The sequence below is a fragment of the Xiphias gladius genome, chromosome 12 (assembly GCF_016859285.1).
Source record: "Xiphias gladius isolate SHS-SW01 ecotype Sanya breed wild chromosome 12, ASM1685928v1, whole genome shotgun sequence".
In the NCBI taxonomy this organism is placed as follows: Eukaryota; Metazoa; Chordata; class Actinopteri; order Istiophoriformes; family Xiphiidae; genus Xiphias; species Xiphias gladius.
The window spans coordinates 13,048,585-13,067,265 of NC_053411.1; the positions used below are offsets into that span (position 1 = coordinate 13,048,585).

An 18,681-nucleotide genomic window follows, 5' to 3' on the forward strand; every position below is an offset into this window, starting at 1 on the left:
GTTTTTATGGGCTAAGGCATGTAGATCTATTAGTAAACCACTTGCTATGTTGAGGTTAGAGTTTGAGAGTGCCAGATTCCATTGGCTCGTTTTCTTTGGTGAGTGTGTGTGTGTAAGTGTTTGTCTGACTGTCTGTATGTCTGTGTTTGTGTGAATGAGTATAAGTAGGTAATTGGTACATGAATGTGAACCCAGCAATAAGCCTTCATCCTGTCTTCTTTGTTTATTTGCTTTCTATGTGATTTATTTTTTAAACATGTCCCAATTCTGATTGTGCAAGATTTTACTTTCTGGAACTATTAGTTGTGCTGTCAGCCTCATCAGCTCATGTTTGAAATGCTGTGCGCTGGCAAGACACTCATCCCCCAGGACAGGATACCGATCATCCAAAACCCGCAATCAATTTTCAGAGAAGAACACAAAAGCATACAAATATAATCAGCTTAAATATAGGGTGTCCAAAAACTAAACACAGGTGTTTCCCAGCAACAACATATTTGTATTGGTATTTTATTAAGTTATTTTGGAGAAAATGTTTGCGCAAAATAATTTATGCTCCAAATTTCTCTTGATTTATTGTGAGGTTTAGAGCTTTTGTAGATATCCAAGGCAACCCAGGCCAGGTCCGTAAGATCTCCAAGCAATACCACCCAAAAAGTGTCCTCCTCATATGACTTCCCAGCTTGTGCTTCCTCTTGATGTTACGATGTCAAACATAATTTATTCTACCAACGTGGGCCGAGTCCAGAACAAACAGGAGAATCAATAAGTTGAAACCTCTCCATTAATCTGCACTATAAACACCGACGTCTCTCCAATTCCCTGCTCTATTAGATGAAATCTCCACCTCTAGCTGGTGCCAAAACAAACAAACCCCTCAGGAGAAGAAAGAAGGAGAGGACAGAGAGAGAGGGGAACATGAGAAAGAAATGCAGCCACAGCAACAACAGTCAACGTAACAAAGGAAAATTCTGCGTCTGTCTGTGCAGTGTGGTCTGAACCAAGTCTGGACAAGATGGGATACATTTTCATGCATGCTTTAAGCCGGTAACAGTCCCCAAATCATTCCTTGTGTATAAGCACATTCAGCAAGCCAGTCTGGAGTCAAGAAAAGCACTGCATTTCACCACACTGTTGCCTTTGTTTATTTCAAAATCAAAGCTCAGCCTAAGAGATCATGCTGTGGCTGACTTGTTAGTTAGCTTGGTTAGTGAGGTAATGATCTCATGAATGTCAAATATTACATAACACATGGGATCTCTTCCACTCTCCAAAGTAACTCTGCTGAAAATAGCTATTTATTTCACGTGTAGGTAATTTTTAACACAGCCACAATACAGTTTAGTGGCAGAAAATCTTTTGAAATATCAAAATTAAGTATCAGGTTTTGTTGTTTTGATGCTGGCCAGTCATAAACATCAATCCGATGTACGAGAGGCAGAGATACAGTTTTTCTGGTAACAGCAGCTTAAATAGACCAACATTCAATGAAGAAAACTCTTACTGGACTATCATGCTTACCACCTTCTTCTGGTTAAATCAGAAAGTATCTGTATTTTTCATGCTGGCTTTCTGGTTGCTCAAAGGCATCCCACAAAACATACAAACACGATTAACTGAAGAAGAAATATGTATCTCAAAAATGAATCACACCATTAAATCACAGAATAACTCCTGGGGATCACTTATTTATGATGCATAGGAATGAAATAACATCTGAGAGTGGTTTAAAAAAAAAAAAAAGTTGCCAAAAAGCTGCATTTGATGGGACTCATCTCATAATACTCATCGTATTAGCCTACTATTATTATTATTATTATTTTCATTATCGATTAATCAGCCGATTATTTTTTTCAGTTTATGGATCTTGTCTGTAAAACATCTGAAATGGTGAAAAATGAACATAGTAATTTTTCAAGAGCCCAAAGTGATGTATTCAGAAAGCTTTTTGTGTTCGACCCATAATCCAAAACCTAAAAATATTCAGTTTACAGCAATGTAAGACTGGAAAAACTGGCAAATCCTCACATTTGAGAAACAGGAACCCTCAAGTATTTGGGATTTTTGCTTAAAAATTTTCATAAATGGTTACTTGATTATCAAAATAGTTGCCAATTATTTTTCTTTAGGTCGATTAATCCACAAATCGTTTCAGCTCTAAACCTGTGAATATGTAACATATCAAACACACTGGTCTTCATCAAATTAAAAACATCAGATTAGAAAACAAAAAAGAAGTACAAAAATATACAATGAATAAAACTGGCCAGTAACCATGACATGCACTCAGTAATAACAATACAAGCCAGGCTGAGCCCAGCATCATCCAACTGGCTCTCAGACTGTAACTGCTCTTGTTATTCTTCCTCCCACTCAATCAAACCAGCTTTCCTTGTCCAATTACCCAGAATGCCGTGTCTGATTGGAGCACGGTCAGTGCCTAAAATGTTTCTCTCAGCGCTTCGTTTTGCCAGCACAACGCAGAGGCCGGGGGGATAATTGAATGAGTTTCTCATTTGCCAGCCAAGATAGCCTTTCTCCTTGGCATCACATTGTGGAATTAGCTTCTCTCTTTCTCTCTGTGTATCTCACTCTCGTCGCTACGGCTTGTGTTGTTTAGTTTGATGAATGGTGTTGTGACAGAAACCGTCAAGCTAACACACACAGCCGTCCAGCTTACCGTCTCTGGCAATTAACTGACTGTCCGCACTCTCTTCTCCAACACTCTGCCATTGCACTACTCAGTCAGACTGGTTCACTCTGGGCCTGTTGACAAATCCACGTTACACAGGCAGAGTTTGGTGAAGACTTCACAATCATTAGATAGTGGTAAATAAGTCAATGGTTGCCAATTTGGGAGCATTTTCCTGTTATGGCTCTCTTGTTCTAGGAATAGTTATGCATCCCTAAAATTTTGCCAACTATACCCCAGACAGGTTAGAAACTATTTAATTTAAAAAACATTTCACGTGGTTTTCAAAACCTCTGCTTTGAGCACAATGATTGATGAGTGAGCCTATTCAAAATATTGTATTCCTTTTTGTGCCTACTTTTCTTAAAGTACAGATGCCTACGCATCAAAATTTCTCTGGAATCAGATGCCATGTGGGGTTGCTTCATATGCAGACAGTGTCACAGGAGATATCTAAAACTTGTATGTCGATGTTTGTAATATTAATCCAAATTAAATGGGTTAAGAGGTTATCAGTTTTTCCATATAAATCACTTCCTGAGCTCCCCGATGTTCCCCATAGCAGAATTATGCTATACTCAAATGGATATGATGATATGAAAACTTTCAAATTGGTGTGATCCTGTAACTTTTAGGACCGTGAAATTATGTCAAGGGCCAGAAACTCTACAATACATGCCACTAAGGTATGCTCACACAATCCCAATTTGTACTACTCAATTTCTACTGTATTGGATTGGGCATAATTAAGCAGCTGGGAAGCAATGCTTGCAAATATCTGTTGCAGTGTCAGTTCCACTAAGGTTACAGCTCAGTTCTGCAGTGTGAACAAGCAGTCACTCCACAGTGTTGATAATAGACAGGAGCTACAGACAGACAGTAAGTATACACTATTTTTTGTTTTGTTTTTTTTTTTTTTTTTTGCTTATGCTGTCATTTCTGCAAAGTGATATCCTGACAAGGTGTGTTGGTTGTATGTTCGTCACTTTATCTGTCACATATGACTGTAAAGGACCATCTGGAAAGCAGCATGGGTTCGACTGTTTGTAATGCCATGGTAGAGAAGTAATTCATCATATAAACTTAGATATAAAAGATTAGTGGGCTTGCACGTTTTTTTTCCACTAACAGCAAACTGTGCATGCTTCTTTTCACAGCATTTCTCAAAGCATACCATATGTTTTTAGATAATCCATCACAGGGAACAATTCTTCAACTTGTCCATGTGAGCATGTACCGTTTAAAACATCTGAGAACTGTTTTGCAAACAAGACAGGCTCTACCTTTTTAAAACAAAGGACTAAAGGTTTTGCTTTTCAGCATTACCTCTAAAGGCAATGCTCTCTGGCAGTGAAGTCTAAATCATGGGTGTCGGAGTTTCCTTGAATGCACCAGCACGAGAGTTTGTCAAACTTGCTTTAGCAGGTGATGATAACATAACATTGCCAAAAAGATGATATGACACTTATGAGATTGCTTACCTGCTGTATGTGTTTCAAGTCTCTGCAAATTGATTGACATATCACACTGTCATGAATAGAAACTGACAGGCTGAAAAGTAGGAAATCAATCTAAAAACTTTATTTAAGGACTTTAAAAAAATGTTAAGAGAATACATCATTTGCATATGCTAAAAGATGCAAAGCCACCTGTAGGGCCCTTAGCATGGCTTCTTGCCCATACTGTGTGAGTCTTGTGGCAAACTTAGCAAAACTAGAACATTGAAAGTTTTGTAATATAAAGTTAGCGAAACAGAGATTATGTGGCATGAAACAATATGTGAGAACCATGGAACAAAAGGAATCAAAGATTGAAGGCAAATGTTAAGCAATGCAACCAGAAAATTAGATACATGTGCCTTACATGTACTCTCAAGTCAAAAAATTTCAGAATTCCTTTAAATTGGGATCCAACAGCAGTTAAAAGTTAAGAAACCTCTGAGTCAGAATCATCTTAGTAGATCACAAAAAATGTGTTATTCCTGTGAGGACTGTGGTATGTAATGAACAAAAACATGTTTGCGGCACAAAAGATCGTGGCTTTTCACTGATTTGACCAGAAAACCAGGAAGTGTCTTTGCAAGTGACCTAGTTTATCTCAAATATCCAAAGTATGTGTCCCTGAGATGTTGCTCAACAATACGAAAGTTGAGTCTAGTGTCTGTAATTGTGTGTACGTGTGTGCATGTTATTCTGTTGGGCCCCTGCAAAGTTGCTGTTGTTATTCTTACCACCCAAGCCAAGAGCAGATAGGCTGTAAAAACAAGCACTCTCACTTCCGACTGATGGGGACAGGGCTTTCTGAATGGATGCAGTTGGGTTGCATTGCTGTGGAATGCCTGCATATAAAGTTTTTTTTTTTTTTTTTTTTTTTTTTTGAAGGTGGATCTCAGGGAGGTGAAAAATCATATAAGAGAATAACAGATAGACTTGTCTTCATTCTCCTTCAGTGACACAAGAAGAAACAGTCTCAAGTGAAAGTAGCAGAACGGTATCCATCATCAAAAACTGTTAAAAGATTTAATATTTTTTATTTTCCATTTGAGTGTAATTCAAGTAGGCATGACACTCAAATTTGATGTGCCGTTCCAAAAGCATCATACTCTTTACGCTGTAAACCATTCAGTTTAAGAGTTTATCAACCAATATGTTTAGGACCCCGTTTACATAAATTAGCAGTCTTTCTCCCTGTCTCATTAAAATGACAAGAAGAAGCAGCTCCAGCAATTTTGACACATACAGAAGGTGCACCTAGCTGTTATAGTTCTAATCCCTGATCAGATCAACCACTGAATGATCCGTATGGGTGAGCAAAGAGTGATTTGCTTGTGTTAGTTTATGGACTGTTATTAGCAAGTTAGCTTAACTGTTACTGTTGTCCAACGTCTGGACTGAGCCAACTCTCATTTCCATGTATTCCTGGAAAGCCAAGACAGATTGCAGCCGGATTTGTGATCTGGCCAACGGAGATGCGTATATGTCGCTGGGTGTAAACAAAATTGTAATAAAAAGCACTTTGAATGGTAAATTTGAATGAGGCCTAAAATATAGCGATCCAAAATAAGTTTCAACATTAATCAGGGCACTCATTTTGAGGTTTCAGCCTCTTATTGTGTACAATAATATTGCTCATGTCATGCTATGAAAGAAATCTGAGCGAGCTTGAGCTCAATGTCCCTGCAGCATTTGATAAACAAGCATATATTGAAAGAAACATTTAAAATTCAAATAAAACCAAATGCTAATGGAGAAGGAGGTTGGGGAGATAGAGGGAGTCATATTGCAGAAGGAAGCGATGTAGCTGCAAGGTTTCACTGCTCAGCATTGGTGTTTGCAAATAAAATGAGCACCACACAATCAAATACAATTTCCCCACAAGAAATCAGCTACCATCAGTTTTGTGTTGTTGTATTGCATTGCATAGCACTGTGACTTTATCTTCATTTACGTGTGTTGCACCTCTGGCAGCAGGACCAACTTTAATAGTGAACCAGATTAAAGGGAAAACACTTGGCAGCTAGTACTCAGTAAAAAATATTGAAAATCATTAAGCATTTGACTCATGTAGTAATGCGCTTTGTGTGTCTTTCCATCCCCCTTTTCATTGCTTTTTTTCAAAGGGGTGCCCACTAAGGCAAATAGAGAAAGAAACATGTTGTTAACCAGCTTTGCTCAAAGCCAGGTGTGCTCAGGCTCTGATCAAAGTCACAGGAGGGGCTGATTGGAGGCCAACAGTGTGGTGGTGGTGGGGGGGGGTCCTCATTTAGCATTCAGAATAGCTGCCATGCATATATAAGCCTTTGATTAACAGCTGGGGTACCTTGGCACCATCGTTTGGCCCTCAAGGTGTGGAAAGGTTTCATAGTCCCTTTTGCCAAACGAAGTGAGATGCCTGCTTTTGAAGTTGTAATCATACAAGCATCTGTTTGAAGGTGTTGAGTCTGTCAGAATAAGGATTCACATTTTCATCATTGGACTGTAGGTTATATATATATATATATTTTATATATATATATATATATATTTTATATATATATATATATTATATTTTATATATATATATTTATATATATATATTATATTTTATATATATATATATATATTATATATATATATTTTATATATATTATATGTTATATATATTATATATTATATATATATATTATATATATATATATAAAGTTTAGTTATATTGGTGGTTAATCAGTAGGTTGGAAAATGACAAAGGTATTGTGCATATGGCGTATCAGATTTGGTAGGCAATTTTTTATTGAATTCTTTATCACTTCTCCCCTTTATAATTCCTAAAAAAAGAAAAATTCAGGTAGTTGTTTACCTAACTAGCAAATATGTAATCTATCTGAAAAAAGTTGAGTTTATGCATGTCAAATCTCTGAGATTTTTCTTTTCTTTATTAATATAACATTAATTGTTGCTATTTTGTAAATGAAAATTAGACCTAAATACTATAGATAAATCAGGGGATTTGAAAGGATTTGAACTTTATAAGCAGATTCAATACTGGATTCTGATAATTTTTTACCGCCAGACCACAACATTGTTGCCCTAATGACAATGTTATAAAAGAGCGTGTGGATGTATGTGTACACTTGTGTCTTTGTCTTTTTGCGAGACCCCCGCCCAACTGTACTTGTGCCAGAATATTATCTCTTTGTTGTACTATGTTCCTTTTAGTACAGCTTACCGTATATGTATACTGTTAGGTGTATGTATCTGATTCTACTGTATAAAAACACAGCCACCAGCTCCAATTATGGAGCATCATCTCTCTCTCTCTCTCTTGCTTCTTGCCAAATATTGTGGTGTGTTGGAGTGGAGATAGATTTGCTGCTCTTAACACTAATCCCTCCAGGTCTGCTGGTCCCCATGCTGTCACCGCTGCTTTGACAGATATTATCGGCTCCATACCAGACACACTTAAACTGTCCCATTGCTGCTGGCTTATTATCTCTTCTTTGGACCAACACTGGCCTTGAAGGGTCTGGCAAGTTTGTGATTGGGGGGGGGGGGGAGCATGGGATGTACAACATAGAGAGGTCCGGAGCTGACATACAGCTGTTCAAATTTTTTGTACGCTATGAGGTGACAGTGTTGTAAGGTGAAAGATATACTTGTTAAGTAGATCTTTTAGAGTCTTTACATCAGATCAGTATTGGGTTCCCAGTCAAATTGAATAAGTTGGGTTTAAGAGTTTTCTGGAATAAAACGACCTAACTTTAAGGAGGCTGTTGCAAATGTCTTTAATTTTAGGTGTGACACAGTTAAGACTATAAGCAAAATGCTCTCACCCCATTGTTTTATGTAGCTTTTTACTTGGTTTAAAAAAGATTAGCATCTTTTATAGCATGTTGGCCAAGTCTCACACATGTCTATTAGCCTTTGAGGCCCAAATTCTACTTTTTCTTTGATCTCTTTTCTTTATCTCTCTGTTCTTACAGAATTACTTTTATTTCTTGTGTGGTAATGATCAGAGAAAATATGTTTACATGAACAAAATCAGCTTTTTATGTATATATGGGTGTGTGTGTGTGTGTGTGTGTGTGTGTGTGTGTGTGTGTGTGTGTGTGTGTGTATGTAATATATATATATATATATATATATATATATATATATTTATTAGGATTATATTATCAATCACCTAGGATTCTTTATTCACTTCTGTTTTTTTTCACTGTTTGTGAATCATGTCCACATTTTTATTTATTTATATATATATATATATATATAAATAATATACACACACATACATACACTAGCAGAATGTGTTTAGCTTACATGCTGTCACCGTTGGCAGCCTGTGTGATTGTTTTTGTTGGTTTGTTTACTATGGCTGCATGGTTATTTGCTGCTCTCTGTACTGTATGCCTTGAATGATAAGGTGCATGCAGAGAGTTACTGTAAAGGGCATTCCCCTTCCCACACATTGGCTCCTGTGGTTGCCTTTATGTTAATACTCTGGCCTAAAGTATGTGGAGACTATTCAGAAGGGTGTTATTAGTGGGTATGCATGTGTATGCTACGTTTGGTGGCATCTCCACAGTCGCTAACACTAGCCACTGACTTATGGCTAAAGCAGAAACCACTGTGAAACAGCAGCACTTTGAGCAGATGCCTAATAAAAGACATAAAAACACCCTGAAACACTCAACGTTTACACATAAAGAGACAACTAAGCATACCAACATGTGTGCACACATAGATCCAGTCACTGTTATTGTGCTCTGGCATGAAAAGACCTTAAATGTTAACACTTAGACAAAAACTTCACTGTGCTGACAACTGGTAGGAGCCAAGGAGAATCAGGGAGGGTGGCAGCCTGATGGGTATCACTGACAGCTGGGAGTGTGCGCAACAAACCTCCCTAGGCTGGGAACCGGAGCAGCAGGCAGCCTGAAGCTTTGAGGATCAGAGAAACCAGGCTCTCCCTCTTCTCTAATCTCTCTCCATTCTCCTTTTCTTCCTTCACTCCTTCTCTTCCCGGGCTCTGTAATTACGTTGCTCCTGCCAGAACCACTTGAAGTTTAGCCAATTAGACAATAAAGACCAGAACTTTCTCTCCTGCTTTGTTTCCCTCCCTCGGTGGTCACACCCTTGCATGTATTCTCGCTATTCACTTTATCGTATTTTACATTATGTCATGTTTAGCCTATTACGTCCTGTTTGGACTCCCCTTGTTTTCCCTCCAGTCTTTTTAATTCTTTACAATATACCCATGACCTTTCTGGATTTCAGTAAATAAGCAAGTGGTATCTGTCCTACTGACTTCATCTTAGCTTTTTCTTTCCACCTTATTGCTCCAATTTCTTTTTCTTTTCATCCATTGTTCACTGGTTTTTATTCACATACCCTCTTAACCTCATTTAAAACATGCTTACAACAAATCCAGACACTTTCAGCTTGGCCTCCTCAGCAAAGCTAACAGATGGTCCTGTTATTTTTTTTTCTTTACTCCAGAGAAAATAAAGATATGTTTCTCTGACTTTAATGTCCTGTCTAATTGTATGTGGTGGATTGTAAACGGTGGCTAAACTTAGTTTCGGAACTATAGCCAGTGTGTGGGGCGGACACAGCAGTCCGTTCTATGTTGCCCAGTGTTCTCTGGTGGTTGTAGACCACTGGCAAGCAGTCTGTAGTTTGTAAGAGAAATAACTAGAATTGTAGAGTTTTCTCCTTTTTTTTTTTTTTTTTCGTCCCTCCCTGTCCTGCCCTCGTTGCCTGTCTTGCTGATGTAGGGTTTTGAGGAAACCTAGAATTGAGGGCTGTTTTTAGTGGTTGCGTGTGACGTTTTTCGTTATTCAATTTAGTCATGTCACTAAAGCTGGAGCAATGTTGGTGGCGTGTTGGCAGGCAGAGCAATTTGTGGGATGTGTGTATTTGAATGGCCGACCCTTACAATAAATACTGGAACAGCATGACTACATTAACTAAGGCACAATTTTGACGCACCTGTCAGCTTAATTTCTTGGTTTTTTGGAAGTGCAATGTCTCTTATAAATTCCACTTTACCTTTTTTTTATTGAACCTGTTTAAAGGAATAATTCAACATATTGGGAACATGTATACCTATCTGCTTTTTTGGCGAGAGTTAGCTGCAAAGACTGATGCCACTGTCATATCTGCCCAACTGAACATGAAGCTGGAGCAAGCAATGATGAGTTTAGCTTAGCATACATACTGGAAGCAGAGGGAAACAACTATCATAACTCTGTCATGAGGTTACAAAATCCAACTATGAGAACCTCACAAAGCTCACTCATTAACATATTATATGTCAAGCTAGGGTTGTTTAATTTGAACAAAAACCAATGTGTAAAATGGACAATTTGTGTTTTTAGGGGAGTTCCTCATGATGATGACAAGACTCCAGGAAGTCTCTGTGCCTGGCCAAGAAATAGTCCAGTACATAACTCCCTGTCAAACCACAAATTCATATTTTTAGATTCTGGTTTTTTGAATTTCATGGTGCAACTAAATTGAAAGTTTCTCTAAACTTTAACCAACATGAAGCAAAAGTGGTGTAAAGATTTGATTCATAAATGTGAAATTTCAGCCAGTTACTTCTCCAATTAATGTGTAACATTTTCCTCTCCATCAGCAAATCCTGCGCCACTCTCGTGCTAACGCCACCAAGGTCATTTTCCTGATCACTGATGGCTACTCTAACGGCGGAGACCCTCGGCCGGTGGCAGCAGCTCTGAGGGAACGTGGCGTTGAAATCTTCACTCTGGGCATCTGGCAGGGTAACATCAGGGAGCTCCATGACATGGCCTCGCACCCCAAAGACCAGCACTGCTACCTGGTGCACAACTTTGCAGAGTTTGAGGCCCTGGCTCGTCGTGCACTCCATGAAGGTAAGAAGAACAGATGCAGGTTACTTAAGCTGATTTGTTGCTATGGGAGAAACCAAACTGCTTTTATACGTGTTTTAAAGACAGAATCACAGCCCTCTGGAGGTCATGTACTCGCAATTGAAAGAAACATCTGTGATCTCACTTCACAGCCGCAAAGACATATCAGGTCTCACCCCTTTCCCACTTACACAATTTAGATGCACAAGGTAGAGTTACATCAAGCCCCCTGTTTTGATGAATTTTGATGAATAAAGTTTAAGCTACCACGGCTACTCTTTTTCTCTTAGAAGCCCATTGCTTCAAACATCATCATTTGACCTGTAGCAGTATATCTAAAATTAAGGTTTTGCCCCTTTTAAAATTCAGTGTTACTCAAAAGGAAGCAGATAATATTTTAAATGGAATATGACAACGTACATTTCAGAATGGTCTTTTCTGTTACGTACTGCCAACAGCCATTAGGCCTCAATTCTATACAGATTAGACAGAAGAAGACAGTTTTCCCACACTTGAGGGGGACTTCCCACAATTTGGTGATTCAGTCGTGGCTTTAAACTTAAAATATCGCCATTAAATATCACAGTTAAGTACAACACTGAGTGTGTAGAAAGCTGTAAATCATCCACATGCACTTGCAGACTGTACATTCACGTTTACACACAGGTTCTGAAATTCCAGACAGTAGGTGCAGTGGTAGAGATCAGTGAGACGGCGCAAGGATAAGGCTGTGAGAATAAAAGCCAACACACACCATACTATCAGCTCAGTCTCCGCCGTCTCTCACGCTCTGTCTTGAAGTCTGCCCAGCGACTCTGCCAACAACAGTGTCAAAGTAGAGACATTTTTTGTTCTCAAACACGGAGCAACATTCTGAGCCATTCTTGCTGACGATGGACCAAATCGCAAAAATTATACCAGAGCTGTCTCTCTTCTTCTTCGACCTCTTCTTCTTCTGTGGCCCTCTCTGCCTTCCTGCTCTCTCAGTTGACTTTTAGAAATACAACTGAAGTTTCCTTTTTGGCCTTGGTAACAACATGAAATCCAGTTTTGTCCTCAGTCTCAATTCCTGGTTACAGTCCCAATACATTTTCTTTTGAAAAATGTCTCAGCTCAGGGTTACGGGCTTTAATTAGTGACTTCTGTGTTTTGGAGCAATTTTTTACACTGGTAGAAGAGGATATGGCTGTTTGCTTTTAGTCGGTTGTACATGTGTGGCTTGTTGGTACTGCTGATTTTTACTTATATACTTCTGTGGTTAAGGTGTTGGTTCACTTTGTTCTCTGATTTCTTGAGAGAAGGATGACAGAAGTTGAGTGGAAAACCTGTGTTTAATTCAGCATGTTGCCAGTCTCAATTACATACTATACAGAAGCAGAAATAGAAGTTTTAGACTGCCCCTTTGCAAATTCACACCATCATGATTTGAAGAAAGTCAACTCTAGCAACCCTAGTATTAAGATCAATTTTACTTTCAGCCCTGTCTGGCCTCTTAAATGGTTCTATAACAGTCTCCAAATGACTGAACACTTAAAGTAAATTGTCTGATAATCAGGTGGTGTAATTTGATCCTACTGCCACCTGCACTCCCCTGTGTTTCTTTTCCACCCATAGACCTCCCGACAGGAAGCTACATCCAGGAGGATCTGTCACGCTGCTCCTCTCTCTGTGAAGCAGGCAGGGATTGCTGCGACCTGATGGCAAGCTGCAAGTGCGGCACACATACTGGACAGTACGACTGCATCTGTGAGAAGGGATACTACGGGAAGGGTCTGCAGCACGAGTGCACAGGTAGGACAGATGGATGTGTACCCTGCTCTTTTATCTGTAAATCGCTCATATCACCATTTATTCTGTGCCAAACACTCATGCCGATGGATTCCTCTTACAACTGGCAGCCACCATCTAAAAAAACAGCACCACTTGAATAAACAGACAGCAAACCCAGTAAAAGCTGTGTCTGTGGCATGTTTAGCTTTGCTGTTTTTTCCACAAACTGACCTAAATTGTTTTTGCCCAGACTTTTGTTGCATTAAAACATTCAGGTGTCTTACAGATCAACATTTGGACTTTGTTATAGTTTCTATTCCCCTTGTCTTTATTGCCTTTGTCTGTCAGTGTCTCCTTAAAGTCAAGACTACTTGGCCCCAAGTTGCTGTTGAGCTCACTATTGGGTGAAAGTTAAATAAGCCGTCTTTCCACTTAACGTAGCGTAAGCTGTCCACAGGAAAGATCACTATCAGCAAACCCAATAATGTGGAGGGGGTGGAGGACTGAGACAGTGATATGTTTGTGTGTGTTCAAGACCTCAATGGCCTTCTCTCACCCATGACTCTCTGACTCCCAGCTGGATGCACCACATCCTGCTCTCCACCTTCAATTTCCTCTTTTAAATCACGTCTCATGCATCCATTTCTTTCTGTTCTACACCCAACGAAAAATGCTGCTGTCATTTTAAAAGTTAGTGCCCTTTTCTGTGGCTCTTATTGCTTTGCCTCCCACTTCTGTTTCATACGTATCCATTTGAGGAACTAAAACATCTGTTTCATCTGTTGCCAGAGGGCTTTGCTTTTTACCCTTGTGTTCCCTACTACTGGTTATTTATAATGTTGGGGCTCTAAGACTTATCATTTAATGGTTACACACAAATGTGATTTTAGATAAGAGCATCAGCATGTGTTTGTGTGTGACCATTAACAGTTACTCTTACATGCGAACGCAGGAGTGTCCATACATATATTAATGTTGTGTACACACATATGGAATAAATCCCTGGGTGTCACTGTAATTATACAGTTCCATAAACTGTAAATTCAAGCTAAAAATTGGAATAAAATAAGTTCAAATGTACGAATTTGATTTTATAATTATAGACTCTCAACAAAAACAGCCCTGAACAGGCAAAAGTACAGGAATTAATAATGGAGACTGAAAATAGGTGATGTAGGAGGACTTTCTCTCTTGTATCTTTTCTTCCTCTTAAACAGAAACATTTACTTTTCCTTTCATCTTTCTTGTTATCTCCTCAGTCTCCTAATCTCCTTAAAATCTGAAAATATGTTTTTAGGTAATGTTTAATCAACTTCACAATGTTTTAAATGATGTGAAAACAGTTGAGCCTTACAGTTTCATTGGAAATTCAGGGATATGTAAGAAGAATTCTCTTTCTTACTTCCATTGCATCAGTTGGTGGGATGACTCCTACAATCAGAAATAATAGAAATACTCTCTGTAAATGAGATGAGAATAAATAAATTTTTATTGATCCCTAGACAGAAATGTTGGATAAGTCTCTGCTGAGTAGAAGCGGTGACGCAGTGGCTCTTCTTTATGTGGGGAAAGCCTCAAACTCAGCCTTTATTTCTTTTGAAAGGTCCCACCGCAGATTTGATAGATGATCTTTGTGGCAATGCATTAATTATGTTTTGCTTGAGTCTGTTGCTTAAAATCAATCCACTACTGCAGACAGTTAAGTTAAATATCTTGCCAGCAGCCCGTGTAATGACAGATCAGATCTAAATGTCCATTCTGTTAAATCTCCATGTTACACAGAGTAATGTTGCAATTTGATGCAGGTGGTCTTTGTCATTTCATTCAAGTGTAAAGTTAAGGGCCAATACATTATTTTTACTGAATATATAAACTCAGAGGAGCATAGCCATCTGTGTGCTAGTTGAAGAGCAGAACGACTAACAGATGCACTGGCTGGTGTGTGTGTCTGTGTTTAAGTAACTGCTGTGTTAGACCTCAGTCATTTAGACGGCTCACCCTTTGTGCAGGGGAGACAGGTGGGAGGGAACGAGGGACTAAGAAGAAAATCAATGCTGACTGGGCTGCTTAGGAGAAACAGTCACAGCAGTAATCTGCATAACACTCAATTCTCAACTCTAATAAAGCAAACACAAGCAGGACATAATCTTGGTTGGGTTTGCCCTCTAGTCTTCCTCTCTGTACCCACATGTGTTCAGTCCAGAATTAGATAACAGGTAGAGAAGGTGGAAAGAGAGACATTTGAGCAACAGATAGGTTTAAAAAATTCAGATCAGTGTTTAAAATTCAGTGAGAGAAAAAGAGAGCGAGAGGAGGAGGAAAATTTGCAAAGTGAGAGCCAAAATAAAGGGCATTGGGGTCATCGTGCCAAAAAGCACGCCTCCTTAATTCTCATCAGATGTTGTCGAGACTGGAGCCCCATTCTGCTTATTAATCTGTTTTAATGGTTTAATTAATAGCAGGGAGCAGACTGCAGAAATGGCTCAGCCAGCCAAAGGAAGGAAGGACACAGTGAGGCGCTGCAACCACAACGGAGGATTGCTTCCTCTGTTTGTCTTTTACTCTCTCAGATAACAAGGTCTCTTGGTAGAGGAGTGGGCCATTTTGTTGCGGACACTTGATTGTCTATAAGTCATTATCCTCATCCTATAGCTGACGTACCCACAGTGCGCCGGCCCATGCTGGAAAATGTGTCACTGCAGTTGCTGTTGTGGATATGTTGGCGTGAAGTGAAGGCTCTATTAGCTCGGTATTGTTAAATGGTGTGAAATACCCTTGTATATGTTTCTGAGCACTGCATTTACACAGGGTTTTATTCTCTAATAACTTATATGTCCTTTTTGAAGTAGTAGTGGCTCCATAGCCAATTAGATTTACGGTTAGAGGAGTACGTAACCAAGGAACATACATTAACGCTTGCCAAGCTCCCGCTGTTTACTGAAAAATTATATAGATTATAAAAGTTTTCTCTTGCTTTAATATCAGTGGGCTTGGCTGAATCATAGGTGCTGTGTGAATTAAGGGTACGCCACGTGTTTCAGTGATGCCAGGGCTCTTTAGTAGCAGACAGACGCAACCATACAGTGGCAGAGGCGTAGTTGCTCTGGTTTGCATAAGCTTGATGGTCAGTGTATGGCTTCAGGTGAGTGTGTTGTCTAGACTGAAAGTTTGTTGAGGTTTTATGCTTTTTGAACTTTGTTTTTTCACATTTAACAGTCTTTGACACATCTGAAAATAATATGCCCAAACATTAGGCCTTTAAGTGGATTTTTATTATCATTGGCTGAATGGCTCCATTGGAAACACTATCCAAATCCCTACAGTGCAAAGCAGTGTTGTTTATGAATCTGTCGACAGCCAAGTGAAACAGCTTCTTCCACAAAACTCGCCTGGAATCCCAGCAGATAGAAATGGATTGATGAACCCAGATCCTGCGCAGTTTGGTTTAATCTGGCATGCGAAACAGGACATTGTTGTCTCTCTTCTAATACCAATCTCAAGCTCTCAATGTCTGTATCACGGAGGATCAACAGAGGAATGGGGAAGTGGATAAAAGGAGGGAGAGGCTGAGAGAAGTGGGGTTGCAGGAGGGTAACATGTTTTCCTCCTGTCACACATTCTAGCTTATCAGCCTCTTCTGTAGCCCACGAGAATGACAGGAGCTCTGGACTGTGTTAACTTGGTGTCAGGACAGGCTTTGTTCTGCTCAAAGACGACTGCTCGGGATGGATGGGGGGAGTGAAAAAGAGAGAGAGAGAGAGCAACAGACATCATGAAAGCATGAAGGAAACAAAGGAACGAAAAGAGAGAAAATGAAATAAGATAAAGCAATCAGGTGAGAAGGCCAGAAAAATAACTGGAGAAAATATTTGTAGTCTGATTTAGAGAGAGGAGGTGTAGTGATGGGATTATAGTGCAAAAATATCTAAATCATACAACTGGACTTTTGTGTGTGTGTGTGTGTGTGTGTGTGTGTGTGTGTGTGTGTGTGTGTGTTCCATACCTCACGTCTTTACATTTGTGTATTTTGTCTTTCCCATGTGTTCTACCTTTTTCTTTGCATCATGAATAAGTAAGACTTACATGCATCTGATAGGAGTTTTGAAGTTTTATATCGGGCATTTAATACAATATGTGTTGTTATTATTCAGGGTACTCAAAATATCTATACTTTAAAGTAAGCACATGTTGAATGGGATACTATGGCTATCTTTTTTTTTTTAAATTCAAAATTCAAACTATCATTTGGTTGTGGGGAAAAAATCAATATTCAGTCTGTGACATTTGTTGTTCTCTTTGTTAATACAAAATAAAGTGAAAACTAATGACCCTTGCTGAAAAGATAATCATGACAACAAACCATCTGAGAGGTAATATGTGGAAAGATTTTGGATTCAACACCATAGATGGAAAAATGGGGAATAGAGATGAAGCTGTTTCCGGATTTTTAAAAAGCAGCTGCCTTATAGTTACATCACCCCCTGTTACCTGTCAGCCTGTCCCTAACAGGCTAACAGGTAACAGGCTAACAGGTGTGTCAGGGAGGCAGTAACACACCAGGACTTAATGGAACACATGAAGGGACTTAATGGAACTACGTCAGTTCTACAACATAGTTTAAGGTTAGGTTTCAAGGGTTGCATTTGAAGTAATTTGATCAAATTACATGTTTCTCATTTTTTTGAATTAGATTTCTGAAAGGGTGACAGCCCTATGGGATACTGTGATATTGGATTCACAACAGCCTCACATCTCCCTTCATTAGTGGACATGATAACTGTAATATTACAAACATGTAGGGTGTGGAAAAACTCTATTTATTCATGCGCGTAGATGCAAATACGGAAATAAAGATTTTGCGTATGAATCATACCAGCTACTCAGTGCACTTTAGGAATTTAGTCAACATTTTATTCAACTCAGAGTTCCCTTACTAGTTGAGTTACTGAGTTTGCTTAGTTGACATGGAGATGACTCAACTGTCATCAACTGAGGTTAGTATAGTATGACAACTGAGCAATCTAATGGGCAACTAAGTAAACAAACTTCCTGCTCTAATGAAGAGTGAGAGGTGGTTGAAAGCCCCAGAAAGCTTGTAAGTTTTTTTTTTCTTTTTTTTTTTTTTTCTTTTACTATTTCAAAGGTCAAGAGTCAATTCTCATGCTTACCATTTTGCTTATCGTTGTTCCTATTCTCTTTAAACATCCATCAATTTTGTTTATTGATTGATGTTTTTGATATGAGAAAATATATTTAGATGCCTTACCCCTTTTAAGACTGTTATCAGGATATGAACTGCTAATTGGAATGCTTTGAGTGTAACAAAACATTTCCCCATAACTGATACTGGAAGAATTGCACAATATTCAAAATATTAAGGTCATAAAAGCCTCTTGATCCCAACAGGAGACACGTGGCAGCAGCGAGCTTCAACTCAACCCTGAACGTAAAACATCCACCTCTCTGTGGATGGACTGGACTGTGTGTTCCCTTGTCTGTTGCAAGGAGGAGATAAGAGGCATTCACTGCATTTGCATAGTAAATATTTATGGTCTTGATGTGAATGACCAAGAGACTCCAGGAGGGGAAGCCTTGAGGTGGACATAAATTGAACAAAAGAATTGAAATGACAAGAGGAGAGGCGGAATTTGTTCAGTGTTAAGGACGACAATGAAAAGTGTTGAAATGGGAGGGATGTTGCAATCAGTGTTTGTTTTATTCCCCTTTCACTTTTTTTGGCCTCAACCCGTTGCAGAGTTTTCCAGTGTAAATGAAGAACAGTAAAAATAAAAATAAAAAAGCAACAAAGAATAAATGTTTTTTGTGAACTCTGAGGAATGCGAGCTGAAGT

General features: G+C 39.0%; 1 protein-coding gene across 8 annotated transcripts in view; it reads left to right on the forward strand.

The window, feature by feature from the left end:
• The window catches only part of svep1 (sushi, von Willebrand factor type A, EGF and pentraxin domain containing 1), a 106,507-nt gene that overhangs the window by 22,134 nt on the left and 65,692 nt on the right, over positions 1-18,681 (forward strand). For all 8 annotated transcript variants that reach the window (XM_040140955.1, XM_040140950.1, XM_040140951.1 and 5 more), the window contains 2 exons: positions 10,808-11,063; positions 12,675-12,851. In XM_040140955.1, the coding sequence (XP_039996889.1) occupies positions 10,976-11,063; positions 12,675-12,851 (265 nt within the window). In that variant the 5' untranslated portion in view covers positions 10,808-10,975. The remainder of the gene's footprint in view (positions 1-10,807; positions 11,064-12,674; positions 12,852-18,681) is intronic.